Source organism: Euleptes europaea, chromosome 4 (genome assembly GCF_029931775.1).
Source record: "Euleptes europaea isolate rEulEur1 chromosome 4, rEulEur1.hap1, whole genome shotgun sequence".
NCBI lineage: Eukaryota > Metazoa > Chordata > Lepidosauria > Squamata > Sphaerodactylidae > Euleptes > Euleptes europaea.
This window is the reverse complement of record NC_079315.1, coordinates 38204030-38227754: the sequence shown is the minus strand read 5'-3', so window position 1 is coordinate 38227754 and position 23725 is coordinate 38204030. Positions and strand designations below refer to the sequence as shown.

At 47.3% G+C, this 23725-nt stretch overlaps 1 protein-coding gene across 1 annotated transcript in view; it reads left to right on the top strand.

Moving 5' to 3' along the window:
* Positions 1-23725, top strand: part of CNTLN (centlein) — a 286353-nt gene that overhangs the window by 75118 nt on the left and 187510 nt on the right. The window contains exon 7 of the mRNA XM_056848744.1: positions 20564-20726. Coding sequence (XP_056704722.1) covers positions 20564-20726 — 163 coding nt within the window. The remainder of the gene's footprint in view (positions 1-20563; positions 20727-23725) is intronic.

The following is a 23725-nucleotide window of genomic DNA, read 5'->3' as shown; positions in this document are numbered from 1 at the left end:
AACAGGTCATTCAAATATAAATTGAACAATAAGGGAGCCACAACACATCCCTGACGGACACCTCTCTGCAAAGGGAAGGATCTAGACAAATGACCTGTGTTGCTACAATGGACACATGCATAGGAGGGCTCATATAGCCTTTCAATTAGCCAAAACTGTCTACAATCGATGGAAGTGGTTCTGAACTTGGTCCATAGCTGATTTCTTGGTACAGAGTCAAAAGCTGCCTGTAGATGAATAAAGGCAACATACAAGGAGCCACTTGAGATTGTCAGTTTTTCTGCCAAGTGGTAGAGAAGTGCACACTGATCCAGCGTAGAGGGGCTGTGCATAAACACACATGAAGCTGCCTTATACTGAATCAGACCCTTGGTCCATCAAAGTCAGTATTGTCTACTCAGACCAGCAGCAGCTCTCCAGGGTCTCAGGCAAGGGTCTTTCACATCACCTACTCGCCTAGTCCCTTTAACTGGAGACGCCAGGGATTGAACCTGGGACCTTCTACATGCCAAGCAGAGGCTCTACCACTGAGCCACAGCCCCTCCCCGGCCTGCTCAGGGCCAATAGTGTGTTCTGACTGAATCCACTGTTCAAGTTTCTGATGTACATGTAAAGCATACCATTTTCCCAGCAAGGACCAAAGACTAATTGGTCGGTAGTTAGCTGGATTAGATTTGTCCTCTTTTTAATGAATTGGAACAATAATGGCTTGATGCCAACATCTAAGCATTTTGCCTGAGTTGTTGATCGATGTAAAAATAAGTGCCAGGAATTGGGCCCACCACCCGGTATCAGAATGAAGAACTTCAGATTTAACCAGGTCAGGCCCAGGGGCCTTCCCTGGCTTAAATTTCTTGATTAAGATCTGGTGAGACCCTAGGGCAAGCTGGAAGCACCCCTTGCTCCCACAGAGGCTCTTCATTCATTTGCGGACCATCAAAAAGATCAGCGTAGTATTCTTCCCATACAGCTGGGGGAAATACAAAAATCCATTCTCAAATAAATGAAATGTTCAGTAACAAAAATGGAAGATTTCACTTTTTAAAGGGCGCTAAGAAAATGTTCATGTAATAATGTAATTGCCGATGCCTGCTATCTGGTTAACATAAATTGTTGTGGGTGGCCCTAGTTACAATTTGAAAATATTTGTGCAGTTGGGGATTCTTATCGCAGAATCTAATTGAGTCCATAACCATGAGATTTAGTGGATTTTATCTAGTGTATGTGTGAAGGTATTTTAGGTATAACAGGTTCAAGGTGGATGGGATGGATTTCCCAGGTTAAGGGTGTGTGCATACATGCATATATCTTCCTCTTGTTTTCTTATCTTTTCTGGCTCCTCTCATATTTTCACTTCTTGTAGTTAGGGTCCACCCCCTCCCCTTTGTGCTGGTGTTATCGCTATTGATGTGGTGAAGTAGTTTCAAGCAAACACATGCCTCTGATGAAGTCAAATGGAGCCAAGCTGTGACCTTATGTGGCTGTTCCCTTTAAGCTACAGTTGCTACCTGGAGTTTTCAAGAGGTGGATGGAGTGTGTCTGTGCTCTGCCAGTCCATCACTACCACCACAACCTCTCTGTCTTCCCATTGCCTTTAGCACATCCCAAAGCTGACTGGAGAATAAGGGTAAGGGTGGGTAAGGGTGAAATGATAAACAGACCAACAGAGAAAGAAGGTGAAGAAAGTGAAGGAAGGCGTATGAAAGGGTGAAATGTGACAGAGAGTAGAAAAGAGGAGTGTGAATGGGAACAAGAGCACAAAGAAGGAAATTTGAAAAGGGCTAATGAATGATCAAGAAACTAGTGGGTACCAAGAACCATGTAGCCATGCACCATGTTAGGGACCATTATGATAGATGGAGGATCTGGTGGAATTTTTTTCCATGCTAGGAGTTTAGTACTAAAGGTTATAGCCCTAAACGGTAATAAGATCTCCTTGCTGGTTAGTAAGAAAGTTGTGAAACAAGAACTTGTGTGATGTAGTGGTTAGAGTGTCAGACTAGGATCTGGGAGACCCAAGTTTGAATCCCCACTCCACCATGTAAGCTTGTTAGGTGACCTTGGGCCAATCACATACTCTCAGCCTAACATACCTCACATGTTAGTTGTGAAGATAAAATGGAGTAGTATGATGTAAGACATTTTGGGTCCCCATTGGGGGGAAAGGAAAGGGTATAAAAGAAGTAAATAAGTATGAGTCAACTTCCTGTGGCAGAGCCATTCATTACCATAGAAAGGCATATGACCCTAGCCTAGCCAGAGGAGTACAATGGGTGCCCTGAGTCCTAAGCCATAGAGTGTTAGGTAGCAATGGTAAGAGGAGACCTTACTGCAGACAGGAAGAGAAAGAAGCAGGAGATATAAAATAAAACTTCGGAGTTGGATAAGGAAGGAAGGAAGCCATTTTTATAGGCACCTTCAGAAGGAGGAAGGGGCCACTGGAGCCTAGGAGACAAGCCATGAGCTCATGGTCTTGAGAAAGCAAGGGATGCTATTTGAATACTGAAATGAAGATGAATGCAACTTAAAGATTTGGGAAGCCTGTCTCTCATTACATCTTAAGAGGCAAGTATAATACCAGGGAAAGAGAAAGTAGATTTATTTCCATTTCTTTGAGCGTTGCTCAGTTTGTTGTGTTTGCCTATGCAGCATGTGCTTTTCATTTACTTATTAAACTTCTTTTCATTTTAAATATGGTCAATCTGTAAATTGCATGAAGTCCAGTTCAGTCCACACTAGGGTTGTGCATATCAATATACCCGAACTGAAAATAAACCCAAAATTAGCCATTTCGGCAATATTCGGGTTTCAGGTAGACTGAATATCAAAACCTGGGAATTTGCCGAATAATTATTCAGCTTTTAAGGGAATTGCCTATTCGGCTTTGGGCAGATTCCAGGTTTTGATATTCGGTCTACCCAAAACCCAAATATTGCTGAAATGGCGAATTGTTCAGCTTTTTCAGGTTCAGCTATTCACCCTTGCTCAGATGCTTTCTCCCTTTTTTCTGTGTTTGACTAGTTTTGTTAGGGCCCCATAGTTGGGGCCCTTTTGAGGTAGTGTTTGTGTAATTGGAGCCAACTTGGTCTGACAACCATTCAGTGGGTTGATCTGCAATTCTGCATCAAGCATAAGGGTTATTTAAAAGACAGGGCTCACCCAGTCCCGTCCAGAGGGATATACCTTCCAACTAAAAAGAACCAGCTTCAACAGCTGCTCACACCACCAGGCTTCCAAAGAATACTTCCTTACCCGCCCAGATGAGCAGTCTCCTTCAGAACAGCCCTTGTGGTTGAGACTTTGGCTGGCTCCGATATCATCCCCCCCCCCATAAAAACCTGCTTTCAAAAAGAAGGTCGCCCGAGTAGTGGCTTCGTTTCCCCGCACCATGACCATCTCTTGAAATCAGATTTTTGGTGACTATAATAAAGGACTGTTCACAGGACCACCAAAAGAAATTTTTGCCACCAAATTTGCCACCAAAATTTGCCACCAAAAGAAATGTTTTCCGTGCCTTATTTTTCTTGCGTTTAAGCTGTTTTCCTCAGTTTGGAAGCTAATTTGCATGGACATCATGCTTTGCGCCCCAGGTACAAAGGAAGCCCCCAGACTTTGAGGCACCAGCCTGCCAATTGGCTCTTTCCACAATCTTCGGCAATGCTGAACTTCTGAACCTGACAACCGATGGACAGCTTGACTCGCAAATGCTTGGAGGATGGGGGTGAGCCCTTTGGCCCATAAAATTGGACCCCCTATCCCAAAGTTCACCAAACTTTGCTGACTGTCTAAGAAGAGGCCCTTGCAGCCATGCTGCAAATTTGCTGACTCTACCTCCAAAAATGCCCCCACAAGAGCTTCAAAAAAAATCCCCATGGACTGTAATGGACCTGATTTTTTTTCCGGTAAACCTAGAAATAAAGCTGAAATACCCCTTTACTGGTATGGGTATTCGACTTATTCTGGGTTTACAAAAAAAATCAGGCCCAACAAACCTGAACCCGAAATGTACACAACCCTAATCCACATTTTTTGCACAACCCTAATCCACATTTACAGGAACAGAAGTGGGACAGCTCTTAAGTCCTATTCACACACAGCTTATATAACAGAGATTAGTTCCCTCAGTAGCAATTTGAAAATTCATAATTCGTTTAAGCGACTAAATGCAAGAGGAGCCTGGCTACAGATCCTCAGGCTGGACAAACCTCCAAGAATTGTGGCAGTGGTGATGTACCCTGAGAAAAGTGAGGAGTGCCGGAAGAGGACCCTTGTTGGGGTGTAGCAGCTGGGGACGAGCTGGATGAGTAACTTCTTCATTCTCTGTGGTGCATAAACAGGTACTGGTGAGGCCTGTCTCACCACAGAGGAACAACAGCAAGAATTCTGCAGTGATAGACTGAGGAATTCTTCTAGCTGTCCCCATCCATGTATATCTATGCTGGATACTGCTTCATTACTATCTGTCCTGAACTCTAGAGCAGGGGTGTCGAACTCGATAGTTAGGAGGGCGGGATATGACATAAAGGTCACTAGGTTGGGCTGGGACACGTGTACCCGATCAAATCAATAAATAAATACTATATAATTGTTGCTGTTATATATTACTGCTTATTATATCATTATTTATTATAATATATTTATACTTTTTCTTTTGATATGGTTGTGATATGGTTTCTATTTAATTTCTTTTGTTGCTTATATATATAAAAATAAAATTTTATAAAAATTAATACATTTCAGTTCTGAAATGGTGGACTTGGAATATGCAAGCACCCCCATCTGCATTCAGATGGGGGGGGGGCTTGCATTCTCCCAGGTCCAAGGGAACATGGGAGCATGCAAGTCCTCTCCCCTCCCCCCAATCTGTGTTCAGATCAAGGGGCTTGCATGCTCCCAAATTCAGGTGGACTTGGGAGAATGCAAGCCCTGTCGATCTGAGCACAGATTTGGGGGGGGGGTTGCAGTCTCCCAAATCCAGGTGGAGTTGGAAGAATGTAAATCTCCCTCCCCGCATCAGGACTTGGGAGCATGCAAACCATTCCCCCCAATCTGCCGTCAGATTGGGAGCATTCAGATCGACAGGTCTTGCATTCTCCCAAGTCTTCCTGAACACGGGAGCGTGCAAGCCCCAGATCTGAATGCAGATGGGGGGAGGGCTTGCATACTTGACAGGGCTTGTATTCTCCCAAGTCCACCTGAACTTGGGAGCATACAAACCCTGCCAGACTGAATGCAGATTGGGGGGGGGCTCTCCCCCATCTGCATTTAGATAGACGGTCTTGCATGCTCCCAAATTCAGGTAGAGTTGGGAGAATGCAAGCCCCCAATCTACGTTCAGGTTGGGAGCATTCAGAGCAACAGGGCTTGCATTCTCCCAAGTCCAGGTGAATTTGGGAGCATGCAAGCCTTCCCTATTTGCATTCAGATCATTCATGCTCTCAAGTTCAGGTGGACTTGGGAGAATGCAAGCCCCACCGATAACGCAGATGGGGGGGTTGCATTTTCCCAAATTCACCTGGACTTGGGAGAATGCAAGCCTACTTCCGATCTGGACTTGGGAGAATGCAAGCCCCATCCATCTGAACGCAAATGGGGGAGCTTACATGCTCCCAAGTCCTGGGGCCTGATACTCTGCCCGGCAGCCAACACACCCTTTTTATATCCTACTGATTTCTCATTCTACAGAACTTCACTCCCGCTTCTCTGACTCCTTGTTCTCCTGCAGTAACTCCACCCCCATAGGAGGCACAGTTTGTCATCGCTCCACCCCTTCCACCCAAACACACCCTCAACCCCAGAAAAGGACTTTAAGTGAATAGGTAAGAGGCTTCTTTGGCTGCAGAGGCAAACACACTGCAGCCTGGTGCAGGGGGAGTAGGGGGGTGGGTGGCTCAGTTCCGCGGGCAGGATAACTGGACCCAAAGGGCCAGCTCCGGCTCGGGGCCCGTATCTTTGACACCTCTGTTCTAGAGAGCTTTGAGATCCCTATGAAATAATACCTTGCTGTCCAGTGTTGTTCACTGCTGGTCCTGAGGGTCTCACTTGAGTGCAGATCACAGGTAGTGGAAACACTTTTGTACCTCTTGATTATCTGGTTGTCTGTGGAGAGGCAAGATGGGGGTGGTAAGGAATGACTGACAACAGATAAACCTTGTAACTAGATGTTCATTTGTGAACAAATATTGGACAAGATGTCTTACATCTTCCTATTGTGACCTGATGCACACTTAAGTTTAGCTCACTATAATACATGGTTTGTAAATCGTGAGCCAGCCTTTGCAGTGCATTTTGTAGTCTATCTTGGGTTGCAAATGTTATGTTGGCAAAAGGATTAAGTATGGCTAAAGTAATCAGGGTTTCCTTAGCCAAGATTGCAAAGTCCCTGAAAATCCTGGTTTGAAATTCAAATCAAGAATGGAACTCGGGTTAGCTTGAATTAGAGTTAGTGTAATGCTGAACCGTGATTAGGACCAACATGGGAAGAAAGAATTCATATCTAGGAAGGAAAAGAGGAAGAGTATGTTCCAGAGGCTGGTTGTGATTTTTCAGTTTGTTTTACTTTTATTTGTAGCATCTCTGCTGTGGTCATCCCTGCTATCAACGAACATCTTGTTTTTTTAATTGCTCTTTAGCGTATTTTTTCTGTTTCCTTGCTCTTACCAGTTCCCTTACAGTTGTCAGTTCCTCATGGATTTTGCAACATTAACTAACTAATAGCTTTATGTATGTTTTCCATGGGGTGGGGGGGTCAGCTGAACTTCAATTTACTTGGGTGCAATCAATATCTAGCCACATTATGTTGAAATTTCCCTGTGGACTTACCTCGTACTACCTGGGAGTGCTGAACAATATTAGACATCATATGCTATCTTCTCTCATCTATGGAGGGTACGAGTGCTAATCAGAACACTGTCTTTCCTGCATTATTCTTTAATTCAGATATTACTGATGTGGCAACTAGTCACAGAGAAATAATATGTATGCTGTACCAGGAACATAGACGTTATAGACACTAGTATAGATTAGAATCCATTTTGCATTTTTAGGCATACATTAAAAATGAGCCAAAATGCACTTTTACTACCACTTTTGAATTCTGGTTATGAGTATAGTGCAATAGCTAGTAGTACGGCATAACTGACCTTTGTTAATTAATCATCAGTATTCACTGAGAGATACATAGAAGGAGATGAATGAAATGTTCTTATCAGTATATCTAATTCTCAACATGGCCCCATCTGTGCATACTTAAATCCGGAGCTCGGGGCCATGGGGGACAGACAAGATAATTTGTAGAAAAATATAAAATCTGAAAATGATAACAGAAGTGCTTGTTGTTTTAAGAAACAGATACCTCTGCTAGACAATCACAACAGTATTTAAGATTTGGTTTCTGTCAACAAAAGGCGGGGAAGAGAAAGGGCCCCTTCCAGGGCTGTTTTGGCCTTTGAAGGAGGACTCATTGGAGCCAGGCCCACCAGCAACCACCAGGCTACTGGCTACCACACCACTTCCATGACTTACCCAGGCCTGGATGCTTGCTTCTGCTCAACAACAGCCATCCCATGAAAGCTAGTGTGGTATAGCAGAATAGGGGTTAGAGAATTAGACTCAGATCTGGGAGACAAAAATTGACCACTCTGTCATGGAAGCTCACTGAGCCACACCCTGTCAGTCTAACCTACCTCACAGGGTTGTTGTGAGAATAAACTGGAGGAGAGGAGAATTATGTAAGCTGCTTTTGGTCCCCATTGTGGAAAAAGGTGGAATATAAATAAAGTAAATAAATAACATATATACCTGAAGATGGGGGCAGATAAAAGATAGTTTGGTTGCTAGGTGGGAAGGAAAGAAGGGAGCAAAAAATGAGGAGACGTTATGGGGGCTTGCAGGAAAGGAAAAGAGGAAAGAGGGTGGGGAAATGAGGTGCCCCCACCTTGAGTCCTTGTGGGTCCCTGCTTGTACATTATATAATAATACCTATAAGGTGGCATGGGAGGAAGGCAGCATGGTATAGCCCAATCTCATCAGATCTCGGAATCTGAACAGGGTCAGCCCTTGTTAGTATTTGGATGGGAGACCACCAAGGAATACCAGAGGAAGGCACTAGCAAACCACCTCTGTTAGTCTCTTGCCTTGAAAACCCCATAAGGGGTCTCCATAAGTCAGCTGCAACTTGACTGCACTTTCTACACACACACATAAGGTGAACATAAGAAAGGCCCTGCTGGATCAGACTAAGGCCCATCAAGTCCAGCAGTTTGTTCACACAGTGGCCAACCAGGTGCCTCCAGGAAGCCACAAACAAGATGACTGCAGCAGCACCATCCTGCCTGTGTTCCACAGCACCTAATATAAAAGGCATGCTCCTCTGATACTAGAGAGAATAGGTGGCATACACTGTGTACACAAAGAGAAGGAAGCAAGGAAAGGTAAGCATATGGGGTCTGTCAGGAGGAAAGAAAGATGAAATAGTGTGGGGAGGGGAATAATGGGGAAAGTGAAGTCCCCTCTCCACCCCAGTAAGTCCTTGCTGGTTCCCTGCTGCACAACTGGGCCTGTCTGGGCAGCCAGTACTACAAAAAGGTTTTCCTAAGGAGAAGTTGCTAAGAGGAGGAAAGGAGGGAAAGCAGATGATGGTGGGCAGATAAATGTAGGTTGGCTGAAGGGTCAGGGTGAGAAGGAGAGAAGCGAGCAGGAAAGTGGGATAAGCTTTGGGGGCTTTCAGGGAAGGAAAAGAGGAAATAGGCAAAAATGAGAGGCTCCCACACGTTTTTGCGGTCCCCCACTTGTAATTACTGTAATATAGGTACATCCAATTAAAGTAGGTTACATCACACAATAGTAATGTTTATCTTTTAGTTGGGCAGAACTATAGCAAGAAGAAGGGTATAAATCATGTTGCTTGGGATTTTGTTTAATTATTGGCATATATGACTGTCCCACGCCCAGGCTAGCCCCGGGCGCGGGACTGCCCGGCGGCGCACTTACCGGGCAGGAGGAGGCGAAGCCGGATGGGGAAAAGGGGGCAGGGCCGACAGTGCCACAGCCCACGGAAGCCCCGGGAGAACTGCCGGCCTGGCCGGGAGGGCTGGGGCAGGGCGATGCGGCAACGCCGCCCGGCATTGGCAGGGTTTGCGGGGCGATGCTTCCGCCGGCCCAGGCGCTGGGGCGAAGTCCCCCGGCAGAGGAGGAGCCGGGCGGGGAAGGGCCGGAGGGGCGAAGAGACGGGAGCGGCAGAGCACGAGCCGCCGATCAGCTGGGGCGGGGCCGCAGCCCTCCTGAGGGGGAGGGCGGATGGACGGAGCTGCCAGGGGCTGATTGGTGGAGCCCCTGTCAGACAGGAGGGGAGATGGGAAAGGAGTGGAACCCCGGAGGGCCTGGCTGGCTATATGACGGGGAGGGGATGGAAGGCCAGGGAGGAAGCGGTGCCGGGCGTCCCTGGAGCCGGTGTGGCTCAGAGGAGCAGGAACGGACCGTGGGCTGAAGAGGAGGAAAGGAAATCCTCTCAGGAGGCCCATTCTGAGGCCAAAGGAAGCCCTCTCCAAGTCAAGCCGGCCAGGCCGCGGGGCTAAGAGGCGGGGCCCGAGGGGACGGATCCTCACAATGACCAACTGTTATGAGTTTATTGCTTTCTATTTTGCACTTATGATGGAAAACTGCTTCTTTATTCTGTCAGTCTACATTCCAACACCTGTAAAAATGAGCTTCATAACGAACAGATTTACAGGTGAAGCAACTAACACTAGCAACTCTTGTCATCCCTGCTCAGGCCTTTTGTTCTCCTTTGTCGTTTAGACGTTTACTTGTAGGGCATTAACCTCAAAATCTGTAGACAGATGTGTATCTGAAGTTTGAAATTGTAAGCTTTGAGATATCTTCCTTTATAGCTTTTACAAAGCCGCTAGGTTTTGAAAGGCATCCTGTGATCAACTCCAGTATCCTGCTGCTTGGCTGCTCTCCCTCTTCTTACAATGTAATGACTGTGCTTTCTGTGAAAGTTCACTCGGCAAAAGAAGGCTTTGACTTCAGCAGCTGTGGGAATGAACGGAGCAGCTGCATGACCTAAAGCTTCTGAGATATATTAGAAAACCCCACAATATCCTCCCTCCTCCCCCAGTCCAATGCTCTTCTTCATAGTAGTTTACAGAAAAGGGGAGAAATGGCATCAGATGTATTCATTGTTAACTTATAAGCATTTCGTTTATATTAATATTGGAAAATTGTTAATTTAAAGTAGTTATTGTAGTATCTGAGAGCAGATTTTGGCCTCAGGAAGAATGTTATGTGAATAAATAGAGATGTTTCAATTATGAAAACTGTTGACAACTTTGAACAGGAAGATCCTAGAACAGTGATGGCGAACCTTTTAGAGACCGAGTGCCCAAACTGCAACCCAAAACCCACTTATTTATAGCCAAGTGCCAATACAGCAATTTAACCTGAATACTGGACATTATTGCTAGGGTTGCCAGGTCTCCAGCCACCGCCTGGAGGTTGGCAGCCCTAGTAGGGGAAGGGGGAGGGATGGAGAAAGGAAGGAACTGGGAGAGGAAAGAGAGTGAAGGAACTGGGGAAGGAAGGAAGGAAGAAAGAAAGGGGGGAGGGACAGAGAAAAAGAAAGAAAGAAAGAAAGAGAAAGAAAGAAAAAGAAAGAAAGAAAGAAAGAAAGAAAGAAAGAAAGAAAGAAAGAAAGAAAGAAAGAAAGAAAGAAAGAGGAAGGTAGGTAGGAAGGAACTGGAAAAGAAAAGAGAAGGAAGGAACTGGGGAAGAAAGGATGTAAGGAAGGAAGGAAGTGTCCTGGGTCGGGCCTCAAGCCCCACCCAGGACTTGCTCCAGGATGCACACCTGAAGTTCTCCCCCCCCACCAGCAGCTCTGGGGAGGCGGCGAGGCAACGGCGCGGGACGGCGGAGACGTTGGGCCCCTGCGCAGCGGCATAGGGCACCTGCTGTCGGGGGCAGGGGAGGAGGAGGCGGCGAGAGCGAGGGTGAGCACGCCAACACTTGCGACCCCGCCAGCCTGCGGGCGACCTTAGGGGGCGGGGAGGGAGAAGGCAGAGGCCACGCAGCCACGCCCAAGCCGGAGGACTCGAGGGTGGCTCCCGCTACCCCCCAAGCTTACCGCGGAGTCAGGGACGAGCGCGAACGGGGGAGAGGGGGAGGACGGCGGGAAATGGCAGGCCTTTCTCCGGCGGACGCGCGGCTGTTGAGGGGCCGCATGGCCCTCCACGATCGCCCGGAGGAGGAGGAGGAGGCGGGCTAAAACGGCAGAGGAAGAGGCGCCTGAGGAGGAGGACGATGGCGGCGGCAGCCTGGAGCTGGACTGCTGGGAGCCGCCTGAGGGGGACGAGGAGGAGGAAGGCGGTGAGGAGGAGCTGCTGCTGGAGCCTAGAGGAGGAGGCCCCGCCTCGTTGCTGCTGGCCTCCCCGCCGCCTATCAGCTGTTGCGGAGCAAGGGGGGGGGGAAGAGGAAGAAGCCAGTCGCGTGCATGCGAGGCAGGAAGCTGACCCGCCGACGCACGCACGGTGGGGGGGGGAGCTCAGCTGAGAGAGGGAGGGGCACAGACGACCCAGGAGGCCTTTTGGAGCTCACCCACGCGTGCCAGCAAAGAGGGCTACGCGTGCCGGAAGTGGCACGCGTGCCATAGGTTCGCCAACACGGTCCTAGAAGTACCAACATTACATGTGATACAGAAAATTTAAGGACAGTGTCAAACCAGTAGTAAATATGCATGTTTTCCTCCAAACTGTGGCTTGCACATTTTAAGAACCCAAAATATTACCATATTTTTTGCTCCATAGGACGCACCTTTCCATAAGACTCACCTAGTTTTTAGAGGAGGAAAACAAGAAAAAATCTTGTTTTCCTCCTCTAAAAACTTGTCTTATGGAGCGAATGCCTGCTGGGCCTCCCAGCTGGCTGGGCGCACAGAGCCGGCTGGGCGCAAGCGCGTCCGGCGCAAGCCGGCGTTCCTCGCCCCGACGGCCAGCTGGGAGGCAAGCGGGGCTGCACAGAGCCGGCTGGGTAATATCGGCTGGGTAAATACGGTAATATCATAGGCATGCTCCTCTGATCCTGGAGAAAACAGGTCTGCACATTGACCAGTATCCATTTTTACTAGTATCCCTCTCCTCCATGAACATGTCCACTCCCCTCTTAACGCCTTCCAAGATGGCAGCCATACCACCACCATTCAGTGATCTAAAGCAAGCCAGTTACTGGCAAACCTCAGACACTCCGCTGTCTGCAAGATAGTGGTAATATTGGCCTACCTCGCAGGGTTATGGCAAGGTTTCCTGCACACTCCAAAATGCTATTGTAAGAACTGCCTTCACAAACCCAGCCTAACAGCTTGGCAGACCTCTCCAAGGCCAGTGCCTGGACTCGCTCCTCACCCAGGCTGTGGATGGCCCCTCACTGACCCCTATCATCTCCCTATAGAGCTCCTGCCCTCTCCCCTCTGCAACTGCCTCCCCACTTCCTACTTGCCCTGACCTGGATGGCCCAGGCTAGCCCGATCTTGTCAGATCTCGGAAGCTAAGCAAGGTTGGCTCTTGTTAGTATTTGAATGGGGGACTGCCAAGGATGTCCAGGGCTGCTAAACAGAGGCAGGCAATGGCCAGCCTGATTTGGTCAGATCTCAGAAGTTAAGCAGGATGGGCTCTGGTTAATACTTGCATGGGAGCTCACCAAGGAAGTCCGGGGTCAGTGGGAAACCACCTCTGTTGTCTCTGGCCCTGAAAACCCTCCAGGGTCGCCATTAAGTCGAATGCGACTAGGGTTGCCATCTCCGGGCTGAAAAATACCTGGAGATTTTGGGGGTGGAGCCTGAGAAGGGCGGGGTTTGGGAAGGGACTTCAATGCCATAGAGTCCAACTGCCAAAGCGGCCATTTTCTCCAGGTGAACTGATCTCTGTTGGCTGGAGATCAAGCGTAACAGCAGGAGATCTCCAGCCACCACCTGGAGACTGGCAATCCTAATAGTTAAATGTAGTTGGATGTTATGGTTGGGAAGGAAATGACAGGGAGAGAGTAGGGTTGCCAGCCCCGGGTTGGGAAATACCTGGAGATTGAGCCTGAGGATGGCGGGGTTTGGGGAGGGGAGAGATCAGTTGTAACAGCAGGAGAAATCCAGCTAGTACCTGGAGGTTGGCAACCCCTAACTGCGACTAGAGGGCCGTTTCCACCGCCATCCCCGCTTCTCACCATAACAGATGCAAAGTTAGTCAAAACCGCGGAACTTTGAAAGCTCCTAGCCTGGAAAGGAAAGACCATTTATGCCTGGGAGGTTTTGCCTTGGATTTGCTGCTCTCTAGATGCACATTTTCCCCAACTGAATTCTCAAAACTCTGCACGGGGGCTTATTTATGAACTTTGAGAATTTGGATGGGGAAAACGTTCATCTGGAGAGTGGAAAAATGAAAGGCAAAACCTCCCAGGCATAAACGGCCAAAGTTTGCTTGGTGCCTCTGCCCCGGGCCGTGCTTGCAAGGCGAGGCGTTCAGCTCCGCTGGCTCAATAGGAGCATGGACACCATCCAGGAGAGGCAGACAGAGAAAATTCCGCAGTGCCGCCTCTGGCACCCACCTCTGCCTGGACTCCGCCAGTCTTTGGCTCGGAACTCTGTGCGATCCTGAAGCCTGGCTGGGGACTGCAAGGCGCGCGTGTGTGTGTGGGTTTGAGGCCGCCCCCCCTCTTTTTGCAGAACAGATCTTTTCCAAAACGAAACCCGGGGGGGGGGCAGGAGAAGCCGCCTGGCGTGCAAGAGGGCGTGTGCCGCCGCCGCCACGCTCTGCAAAGCTGCCCCGGGAGTGCCCGCCACCAGCCTGTCGCTCGGCCCCAGAAGTTCACCTGACCAGCAAGTCTTTTGCAAGCGGGGTCAGATCTGGCCCTTTGTGCACGGGAGGTTGTGCCTGGATTTGCCGCTCTCTAGATGTACATTTCCCCCATCTGAATTCTCAGTACTCTGCATGGAGGCTTATGGTTGAATGTTGAGAATTTGGATGGGGAAAATGTGCATCTAGAGAGCGGCAAACCTAAGGCAAAACCTCCCGTGCATAACTGGCCAGAGAGAGGGGGGAAGAGGTGCCTGCATGGCCGCTGATGCCAGGAAGTTCCCCCCGACAGCCTCGATCTCCCTCTCTCTGCTGAGTAACGCCAAAAACGTCACCTGCAGCCCGAGCGCAGAAATGCAGAGTCATCGCAGCCTCGACGCGCTTTCCAAAATAAATACATTGTTTTTAAAAAAAATCTCAGCCTCGTTCCAGGCTCAAAGGCAAAAAGTCCGGAAAGTAGCCGGCGTCCAAAAACGACCCCCCTTCCCCCCCCCAGTTATTTCACTCAAAAAAGAAAAGCGGCGCAAAGAGGAGATCTTTTGGGGAAGGAGGAACGCGGCGCTTCCTCCAAAGTCACCGGATCGCTGCAAAGGCTTCTCTCTCTCCCCCCTGGTGTCCACTCACTCGTCCTTCCACACAAGACGATCTGCGAGACGGGGCGGGGGGGATTGCCTCCGCCGGCCTCTTTAAGGCGGCATGGCTTGCAAAACCCAAGCCGCTAGTCCCTCGGAACCTGCCACTACCTGCTAACTCAGAGAGGGGGGCCTCTGCATTCCAAAGTTCCTTGCACTCCAAGGCTTGCTCTGTGTGGCCCCGCCCGCCTCCCAGCTGGCCGTCGGGGCGGGGAACGGCACGCGCCCAGCCGGCATTCGCTCCATAAGATGCACGGACATTTCCCCTCACTTTTGAGGAGGAAAAAAGTGCGTCTTATGGAGCGAAAAATACGGTAAGTATTTAAGACCCCAAAATATTAAGTAAAATCTTGGTCTCTAAGGTGCTACTGGACTTGGATCTAGCTCTTCTGCTGCTGACTAACATGGCTATCCACTGAAACTATCCAGTGCACACCTGTGTCACTTTCCCTTTAAGCAGTACTGGGGGAGTCTATCAAGGCAGAGGCTTAAAAGAAAAGTGGGGAAAAGTGGCCAATTGCCCTCTGCATTTGCAAAGTCTTTTTCCCTATGGTGGAAGTGCAATCTTTGGCATTCCCGCTGTAAATTCGTCTGCAATTACTTCCTTCTTTGCAGCACTAAAAGATCAGCTGTCTCTTAGTGTTCTAATCCTTTGGAATTTCTGTAAGATGTAGTCATTTTAATTGTACCAAGAATTGTGAACTATAGGTTTATACATCTTCTATATACAAAATTGTGTACCCATAAAGTAATATCAAATTAAAATTGGAAGCATTTATAATGTTGGGATTCTCAATAACTAGATATTAAGAGTATTGAAAATAAAAATTTGACAGCCCATTCCTGAGCTTGTGGGCCAAATAGGCGTAGGAGGCGCCATGACCCCTACACTGGCATCCATGCCACTTGCTCCATGCAAATTGACACGGGCACAATGCCACTTGCGCCGGCCCCACCAGGACTGCCATGGCAGAGTGGCCCTCGGACGCCGGCTCAGCCTCCCACCAGCATCTTACCAGCGCAAGTCCTCATGCTGACGTCCCGGGAGGCGTTCCCAACCTGGGAATGCCCACTTTAGCAACAGTGGTGCTGCACCAGCTTTTTGTTGGCACAGCATCACTGTTTTCAATGGGGCTTCCCCCCCTTTTCTTATTTTTCTCTTTTAAAAAACCTTCCCCCCACCCCACTGCAGCGGCCAAACCTCTTTGGAGGTGCTGCGCCACCGCCATGGCCACACCATCCCCAGCTGCTGCAGCTCTCAGGAATGAGCTGTAATAGTAGCATAGAATATCATATTAAACCACTATTCTAGCTATGTAGTAGCTATGCTTCTGAAAACACCTATAATTAGATTTCTTATCTCCTAGAGAATTTTGAATTAAAAAAATTATTAATTTATACCTCACCTTTCTTCCCAATTCGGACCCAAAGTGGCTTGCATTGTTCTCTCCTCCTCCATTTTATCCTTACAACAACCCTATCTAGTAAGTTAGGCCCAAAGCCACCGAGCAAGCTTCCATAGCAGAGTGGGGAGTCAAACCTGGGACTCCCAGATTTTAGTCCAATGCTCTACCTAGTATACCCCACTGGCTCTCTAGCTATGCTTCTGAAAACACATATAATTAGATTTCTGATCTCTTAAGGGATTTTGGCTCTCTTTAAATATTTTTTGCTAAATAACAGAATGGAAGATAGGAAATTCAAAAATCAGGTCATTTTAATCTTTATTCCTATCACAAGAGTTAGCATCTCAGCTATTCCTTAGAATGTGTTGTTGCATGACTTCATAGAAAATGGACTTTTCTCAACGCATCATGTTAATTATTTGTTCAGATGATTGATGTTACCATTCTCGCTCAGATGGAGGAGTGCATCTTAGAATGGGTGTTTCCATTCCTCTTACTTCGGGAGGCAGGAACCAAAATCAAACTTCCTGTCTCTTGAGGGAAACGCCCCTCACTGCTCAGTTCTGTTTCCTGCCTAGCACGGGAGAGCAGCCTTTTAGCAGCTCTTTGCTACATCTTAGAAAATCCTATCTTCTAAACTACCTATTCTTTCTAAAGCTAATTCTATTCAATCCTATTCTATTCCTATCTACCTAAACCCCCCTCTGTCACCTTTCAGACCTTTTTAAAGTCTTTTTTTCAGGGGGGGGGTTTAAATTCCCACCAAAACAAAATGGCGGCTGATCGCCCTGACACGTATATTGTGCCAGGGGATTTAGACCCGGGCCTACTAATGGCCATGACACCCGCCCAAGAACTGCCCTCATGTAGTCACACCAGTGACTTGAAGGGCAAAAGCAAGAAAGGGGGAAGCGGGAGCAGCAAGATAAAGTGAACCGGCTCGTCACACAGTAGGAGCACCAAGCGCCTGCTTGCTGCCGCCCGCGTATCAGCTGCAGCCAACAAGCCTGGCGCAAAGCGTGGTCAGGGGAGCTCTTTGGTGACTGCCGTTTCCCCAGCAGTGAGCGGTTTGAAGCTGGAGACTTCAGTAGTGGTTGGCGTCTCGCCTGCATTAACTGCAGCTCCGGCCACAGGCATCTCGCACTTGTTCCCACCGCTGCGGCTTTAGGCATCTCGCCTTTTACAGCGGCTGCTCCGACTTTAGGCGCCTCGCCTTCCTCAAATCCCAGCCGGGCGGCTGCAACTCATGGTACAGTAGCTTCCTCCCCTCCTCTTTTGGATGCGGGAGGTTTATCATCCCTCAGAGCCAAGCTCTCCATGTTAATAAAAGACGCCTTCATGGAAGGCTTAAGGGCAGTCCAGCTCTCTTCCCCTAACCCCTCCATACATGGGCCACAATCACCCTCCCAAGAACCCCTAGCGTTCCAAGTGGATGGGTCCAGCTCATTCTCTCCGGATAAGGGGAACAAACGCTGGGCGTCCTGGTGGCCCTACTGCGCAAGGAGTGCATATGCATTCATCCGTACTTAGACAATATCCTGATTTGTGCCCCTTCAAGATCTCTAAGCCTTGCTCACACTGATCGGGTGCTGAGGTTGCTGGTTGACCACGGGTTTATCGTGAACGTCAAAAAGAGTCACCTGGACCCCTCTCAAAGGCTCCGCCACCTGGGAGTGTATATCGACACAACCTCAAACTCCCTCTTTCTCCCAGAGGACAAGATTGCCAACATCTGCTCCCTGGCCAAAGAGACTCTGAAGTCAATATTCTCGCAGCTAATGTCCCTAGCCAAGCTACAGGGACACATGATATCTTGTATACTAGTGGTCCAGTAGGTGTGACTTCGAGCCAGATCGCTTCAGTGGTTCTTAAGAACTTATCAGTCTGACATACTATCGTGAAAGGACAGAAGACTTACTCTTTCCAAAAAAGCTCAAGCCAGTCTCAGATGGTGGTCTGCCCCAGGCAACCTGTCCAAGGGTCTAGTCTACATCCGTCAGACCCCGATACAGATGTTTACGGATGCCTGCCTCGGGCTGGTGAGCCACCCTTCTCGGCCAACCAGCCCAGGGCACATGGAACAACCAAGAGAGGAAAATGAATATCAATGCCCTGGAAATCAGGGCAATACTGAAAGCCCTACTATTCTTCCAACGGCAACTCCGGGGGGTGGACCTGATCAGAACAGACAACATAGCCGCCACGGCTCACATCAACAAACAGGGCAACTCTCGTTCATCAGTCCTACACAGAGAGGCCATAGCAGTACTACATTGGGTGGAATCCCATCTGTCGTCCATATTAGCAGAGCACATCCAGGGGACCCTGAACGTCCAGGCAGACTGGCTCAGCAGAAAGAGCATACAAGAAGCTGAGTGGTCTCTAAATGAGGAGGTTTTTCATCTTATTACTCTTCAATTCGGGACACCCCTGGTGGACCTTTTTGCCTCCAGCAACAACCATCAGCTCCTGAGATTCTACACCCAGTATCAACTGCCAGGGGCGAAGGGCACGGATGCCCTCATGACTCCTTGGCCGGCGAGCCTGCTCTACGTATTTCCTCCACTTCCCCTAATCCCGAGGGTCCTCAGGAGAATACGCCTGTTACAAGCCTCAGTCATCATGGTGACCCCTTACTGGCCCCGTCACCCTTGGTTCCTCTCGTTGATAGAAGTGTCCTCTCAAGAACCCTGGAGACTTCCGGAGAGACCCGACCTTCTCCTCTAAGGTCCGATATGCCATCCAGACCCAGGCTGGTATCAAATGACTGCCTGGGCATTGAAAGGTCCAGACTTTTAGCAAAAGATTACAGCGATGAGATTGCAGAGACCATCCTCACTTCTCGGAGGCCTTCTACCCAAAGAATTTATAATGTTACCTGGAAGGCCTTCGCAAGATGGTGTAAACGCAAGTGGATAAACCCCCTTAAGCCTTGCATTATTGGCATTCTATCGTTCCTGCCGGACGGCCGTCTCCAAGGCCTTGCTCCTTCCACCCTTTGCAAACAACTGACAGCCATAGCCACCATCATGCCCAGGGTTTCAGGATACCCTCTGACCAAACACCCCCACATTAAATCCTTTTTGAGGGGTGCTACCCTAACATCGCCTCAGGTTAAACACAGGTTTCCCACTTGGAGCCTACACACTGTTTTGTCTGCGCTAACGAAACCTCCATTCGAGCCCTTGCGTCAAGTAGGTCTAAAATGGTTAAGGATGAAGACATTATTCTTAACAGTGGTAATGTCGGCCCAAAGGGTCTCAGAGCTTGGGGCCCTGTCCATCAGACCGGGGTTGTCTTTTTCGCAAAGACAAGGTCACCCTTAGGCCAGACCCTTTGTTCATTCCAAAATGTAATTCCCAGTTTCACAGGGAAAAGAAAAACTGCCATCTTTTTGCCCTAATCCCAAAAATCCCAGGGAAAAGAGTTGGCATTCCTTAGACTTGCGTAGGGCTCTTCATACATACATTACACGCACTGAGGACTTTAGGGCCTCCAACTCCCTGTTTATCAGTCTGTCTCCTCCAAACATGGGAAAGTCTATGTCTAGGGCTTCAATCAGCCGTACCATTACACAATGCATTGTGCAGGCGTACAAAGCAGATAACCTTCCTGTTCCTCTAGGCATTACAGCCCATTCTGTAAGAAGCGCTGCCACTTCTGCCACCTTTGATCGCAGGGCGTCTCTAGAGGAAATTTGCAAGGCCGCTACTTGGTCTTCCGTCTCTACCTTTGTGAGATGCTACAAATTGAACATTTACGCTTCATCAGATGCTGCCTTCGGCAGAAGGGTGCTTCAGAGCATTCTTCAAGACGTCTGACTCCCACCCGGGCCGGGACAGCTCTTGTAAGTCCCACTCTAAGATGCCCTCCTCCATCTGAGCGATAACGATCCTTGGATACTCACCATGAAGGCTCCTTCTGCTCAGAATGGACGGAGGGCATCTTGCCTGCCTAAACGTCAGGTCAGTCAGAATCAGGAACCTTCGTGGGGAGGGAAGATTACACAGCCAGAAGGTTATCCAGTACATAGGTCTCACCTCCTCCTTACCTTTCTCAATCAGGGTTTTTTCTCTGTATTATTCCTGATGCACTTGAGCGTATCTTATCCGCTCCCACTGTTACTTGTTTGTTATTACGATTATTCACGTTTTTTACTCTCTTCCTGTCCAATAACAAAGCTTCTTTGCTCAGAAAGTATTAGAACTGAGCAGGGGTGTTTCCCTCAAGAGACAGAAAATTTGATTTTGGTTCCTGCCTCCCGAAGCAAGAGGAATGGAAACACCCACTCTAAGATGCCCTCCGTCCATTCTGAGCAGAAGGAGCCTTCACGGTGAGTATCCAAGGCTTTTCTCTTAGTATGTTTTCACATTAGATCTGATTTTTAAAAGACTAATTAGACATTTTTACTGGAATAGTTATTAGAAACAACTGCATTTGTCACATGTTATTTGTTTGCCTCTTTAAAATAAAGAGTTACTTAAGTAGTTAGGGTAACAATTAATACTGTGAGTGAAATCTTGGTTATTCTGCTAATAATGCTAATAGTATAACCGCACTCATAAGAAAATTGAGAGGAAAACATGGAATGGAAGATTTTTGTCTCAAAATAGCTAGCACCGCCATTTAACTGAGATGATTATGAGATTTCTTTTACTCCAGTTTCAAGTTTCTTGCTTGCTTTGCACAGGAAGGAGTTGCAGGAGCTGCAGAATCTCTACAAACAAAACACTGAACATGCAGCACAGCAGGCAGAGCTGATCCAGCAGCTTCAGGCTCTCAATATGGATACGCAGAAAGTACTGAAAACTCAGGAAGATGCTCACACAGCTGAAACAATATCCTATCAAAAAGTATGCAACTCCCCCCCCCCCCCGTGTATATTTTCTTCTCTGTTGGTATGAAACTATGTAAGAACTTAATTCTAAGAACCAAGTAGGGGTGCAACTTGCCCATTGGCCTGGAACACCAAGAACTGGCATATACGGGTCAGCAGCCAAGCAGTCAATGGTCTATTACTTACCTGTGTGTGGCCTCTCCACAATAGTATTCCAGGTACTTTTTGTAGCTTTTTAAAGCTTAGTAGAAGCTTGGACAGCCATGTACTGATGCTTCCAGATGTGCAATAAAACAGTATTACAGGTGTGCACATTCAGGTTCTGCCTGTCTTTCTGCTAATCTTGAAGATCTAGAGGAAGCATTTGGGTGATTTCAGTAAACAGGAGGTTTGGTGTTTTGGACACTACAGATTTGTATTGCTTTTGATTTGCTTTATTATGGGACTCCATTTGTTCTGCCCTGACTGTTCTTACTGTGGCACTCCATCATTGGGATTTTCTTTGCTTGAGATGTAGTTGCTGAATGGATTTGTGTTGCAGTTTCAAGAAGGGTAGGTCAACACCTTTTGAAATGGAAAGGTAGATGGGATTGTGGCTGCATAAACATATTTCATATATTGTCGAAGGCTTTCACGGTCAGGGTTCATTGGTTCTTGTAGGTTATCCGGGCTGTGTGACCGTGGTCTTGGTATTTTCTTTCCTGACGTTTTGCCAGCAGCTGTGGCAGGCATCTTCAGAGGAGTAACACTGAAGGACAGTGTCTCTCAGTGTCAAGTGTGTAGGAAGAGTAATATATAGTCAGAAAGGGGTTGGATTTGAGCTGAATCATTGTCCTGCAAAAAGTATCAAACGTAATGTGCTAATCATTGTCCTGTAAGTATCAAGATAATGTGCTAATGAGGGTGTGGTATGTTAATATGGAGCCAAACAGGACACAGGGTCTTATTCCAAGACACTGAAATACTGGACAATTCTACCAACTATTTTGTCAGATTGCACAGAGAAGCCATTGAAATTCATAAACATCAGCACAACTTTAACAGAAAAGAAGAGAGTTTAAGAATGAATAAGGCTTGGCTTCCTGTCCTGAAAACCTCCAGACTAACAAAGACTACAGTCCACAATAGCCATGCGGATTAGCTTTGGATTTCACATGTTAACAGATCACTTCAGGATACAATGGTTCCATATTAACATACCACACCCTCATTAGCACATTATCTTGATACTTACAGGACAATGATTAGCACATTACCTTTGATACTTTTTGCAGGACAATGATTCAGCTCAAATCCAACCCCTTTCTGACTATATATTACTCTTTCTACACACTTGACACTGAGAGACACTGTCCTTCAGTGTGACTCCTCTGAAGATGCCTGCCACAGCTGCTGGCAAAACGTCAGGAAAGAAAATACCAAGACCACGGTTACAACCCGAATAACCTACAAGAACCAATATTTTATATACCTTCTGAAACCATTTGGATTTACAAACCATGAAACCTTGGGATGCGTAAAAAGCAACTAAAATATAGCAGCATGGGCAGCTGCTGGAAGAGAAATATCCCATTCAATAATAGCATCCTTTTATATTTAATTCATTTATAATCCACCATGCTTCCCACTGGGGAGCCAAAGCATCTTACATCATTCTCCCCTCTTACATTTTATTCTCACAACAACCCTGTGATTTAGGTTAGGCTGAGAGAGTGTGACAAGCACAAGGTTACCCGATGTCCTTGGTACAAAAGGGGATTCAAACCTGGGTCTTCCATATACCAATCCAACACTCTTAACTACTATGGTCACAATCATTTTTGTACAACTATGTCCCATTGAAATGATACAACATTTATGTCACACATTCAGGACTATGGTTTGAATATACTTTGATTTATGAGCTGGGTAACTTTCTTGCTCTTACTATAGGATTGTTTTGTTTGTTTTTCATGGCTTGGAAAAATAATTTCTTCATTCCAATTGATGGGGTGAATGCCTGTCTTAGTTCTCCATCCTGGCTCTCCATCCTGGCTTAGTGGAAACATGTGAGATGTTCTGTCAGTCTAATAATATAAACATGAGTTTATATTAGGAAAACTGATTTAAGTTCATTTCAGGCTTATCTAGCTCATTTGAGCAAACCTTAAATAATCAGCATTTGTTGTCTAGAATCATAGAATCATAGAGTTGGAAGGGACCACCAGGGTCATCTAGTCCAACCCCCTGTCCAATGCAGGAAATTAACAACTACCTCCTCCCCCCACATTCCCAGTGACCCAACCCTCCTCCCCACCATACAGGATCCCACAATCAAAGCACTCCCAACAGATGGCCATCCAGCCTCTGCTTAAAGACCTTCAAAGATGGGGACTCCACCACCCTCCGAAGCAGTGCATTCCACCATCGAACAGCCCTCACCGTCAGGAAGTTCTTCCTAATGTTTAGGTGGAATCGCTTTTCTAGCTTGGCTTTAACTGCAGAAGCTTGTTTATCAATATTAATGGTCCCAATTTCTGTTGCTTGAGAGAACTAAACATAAGATTCTAGCCTAGTTTTCTGTTTGGGAGCAACAAATGTTACTTCAATCCCATTGAGATAGCTTTCCTTTATGAGATTTTCAATCAAACTGATTAATAAATAGCTAGACAGCCAAGACCACACAGAAGGGAGGTACTGCATTTTGAAACAAAAGCTCTAAACTGTAAATTTCAGAGTGCTCTGATAAGATAGTCTAGAGACTGAGAAACTCTTCTTGTCTTATTATCCTTAGTATTGATTTAAGACTCACCACCTTGAGTCTTAGGTGTGGACAAATCTATTGAGTCTCATTAAAACCAGCATGCTGCTGGAGCACTTTGTGTGTCTGGGACCAGTAAAATAGCTGGTATACATTTTTTGGGAAATAATTTTCTTGAGAGGAACAGCTATAAACACAATATAAAATAGATGTCAAAGAGTTTCTATAAGATTGCTAACCTAAAATATTTGTCTGTAGTAAAGGGAAGTGGTGTT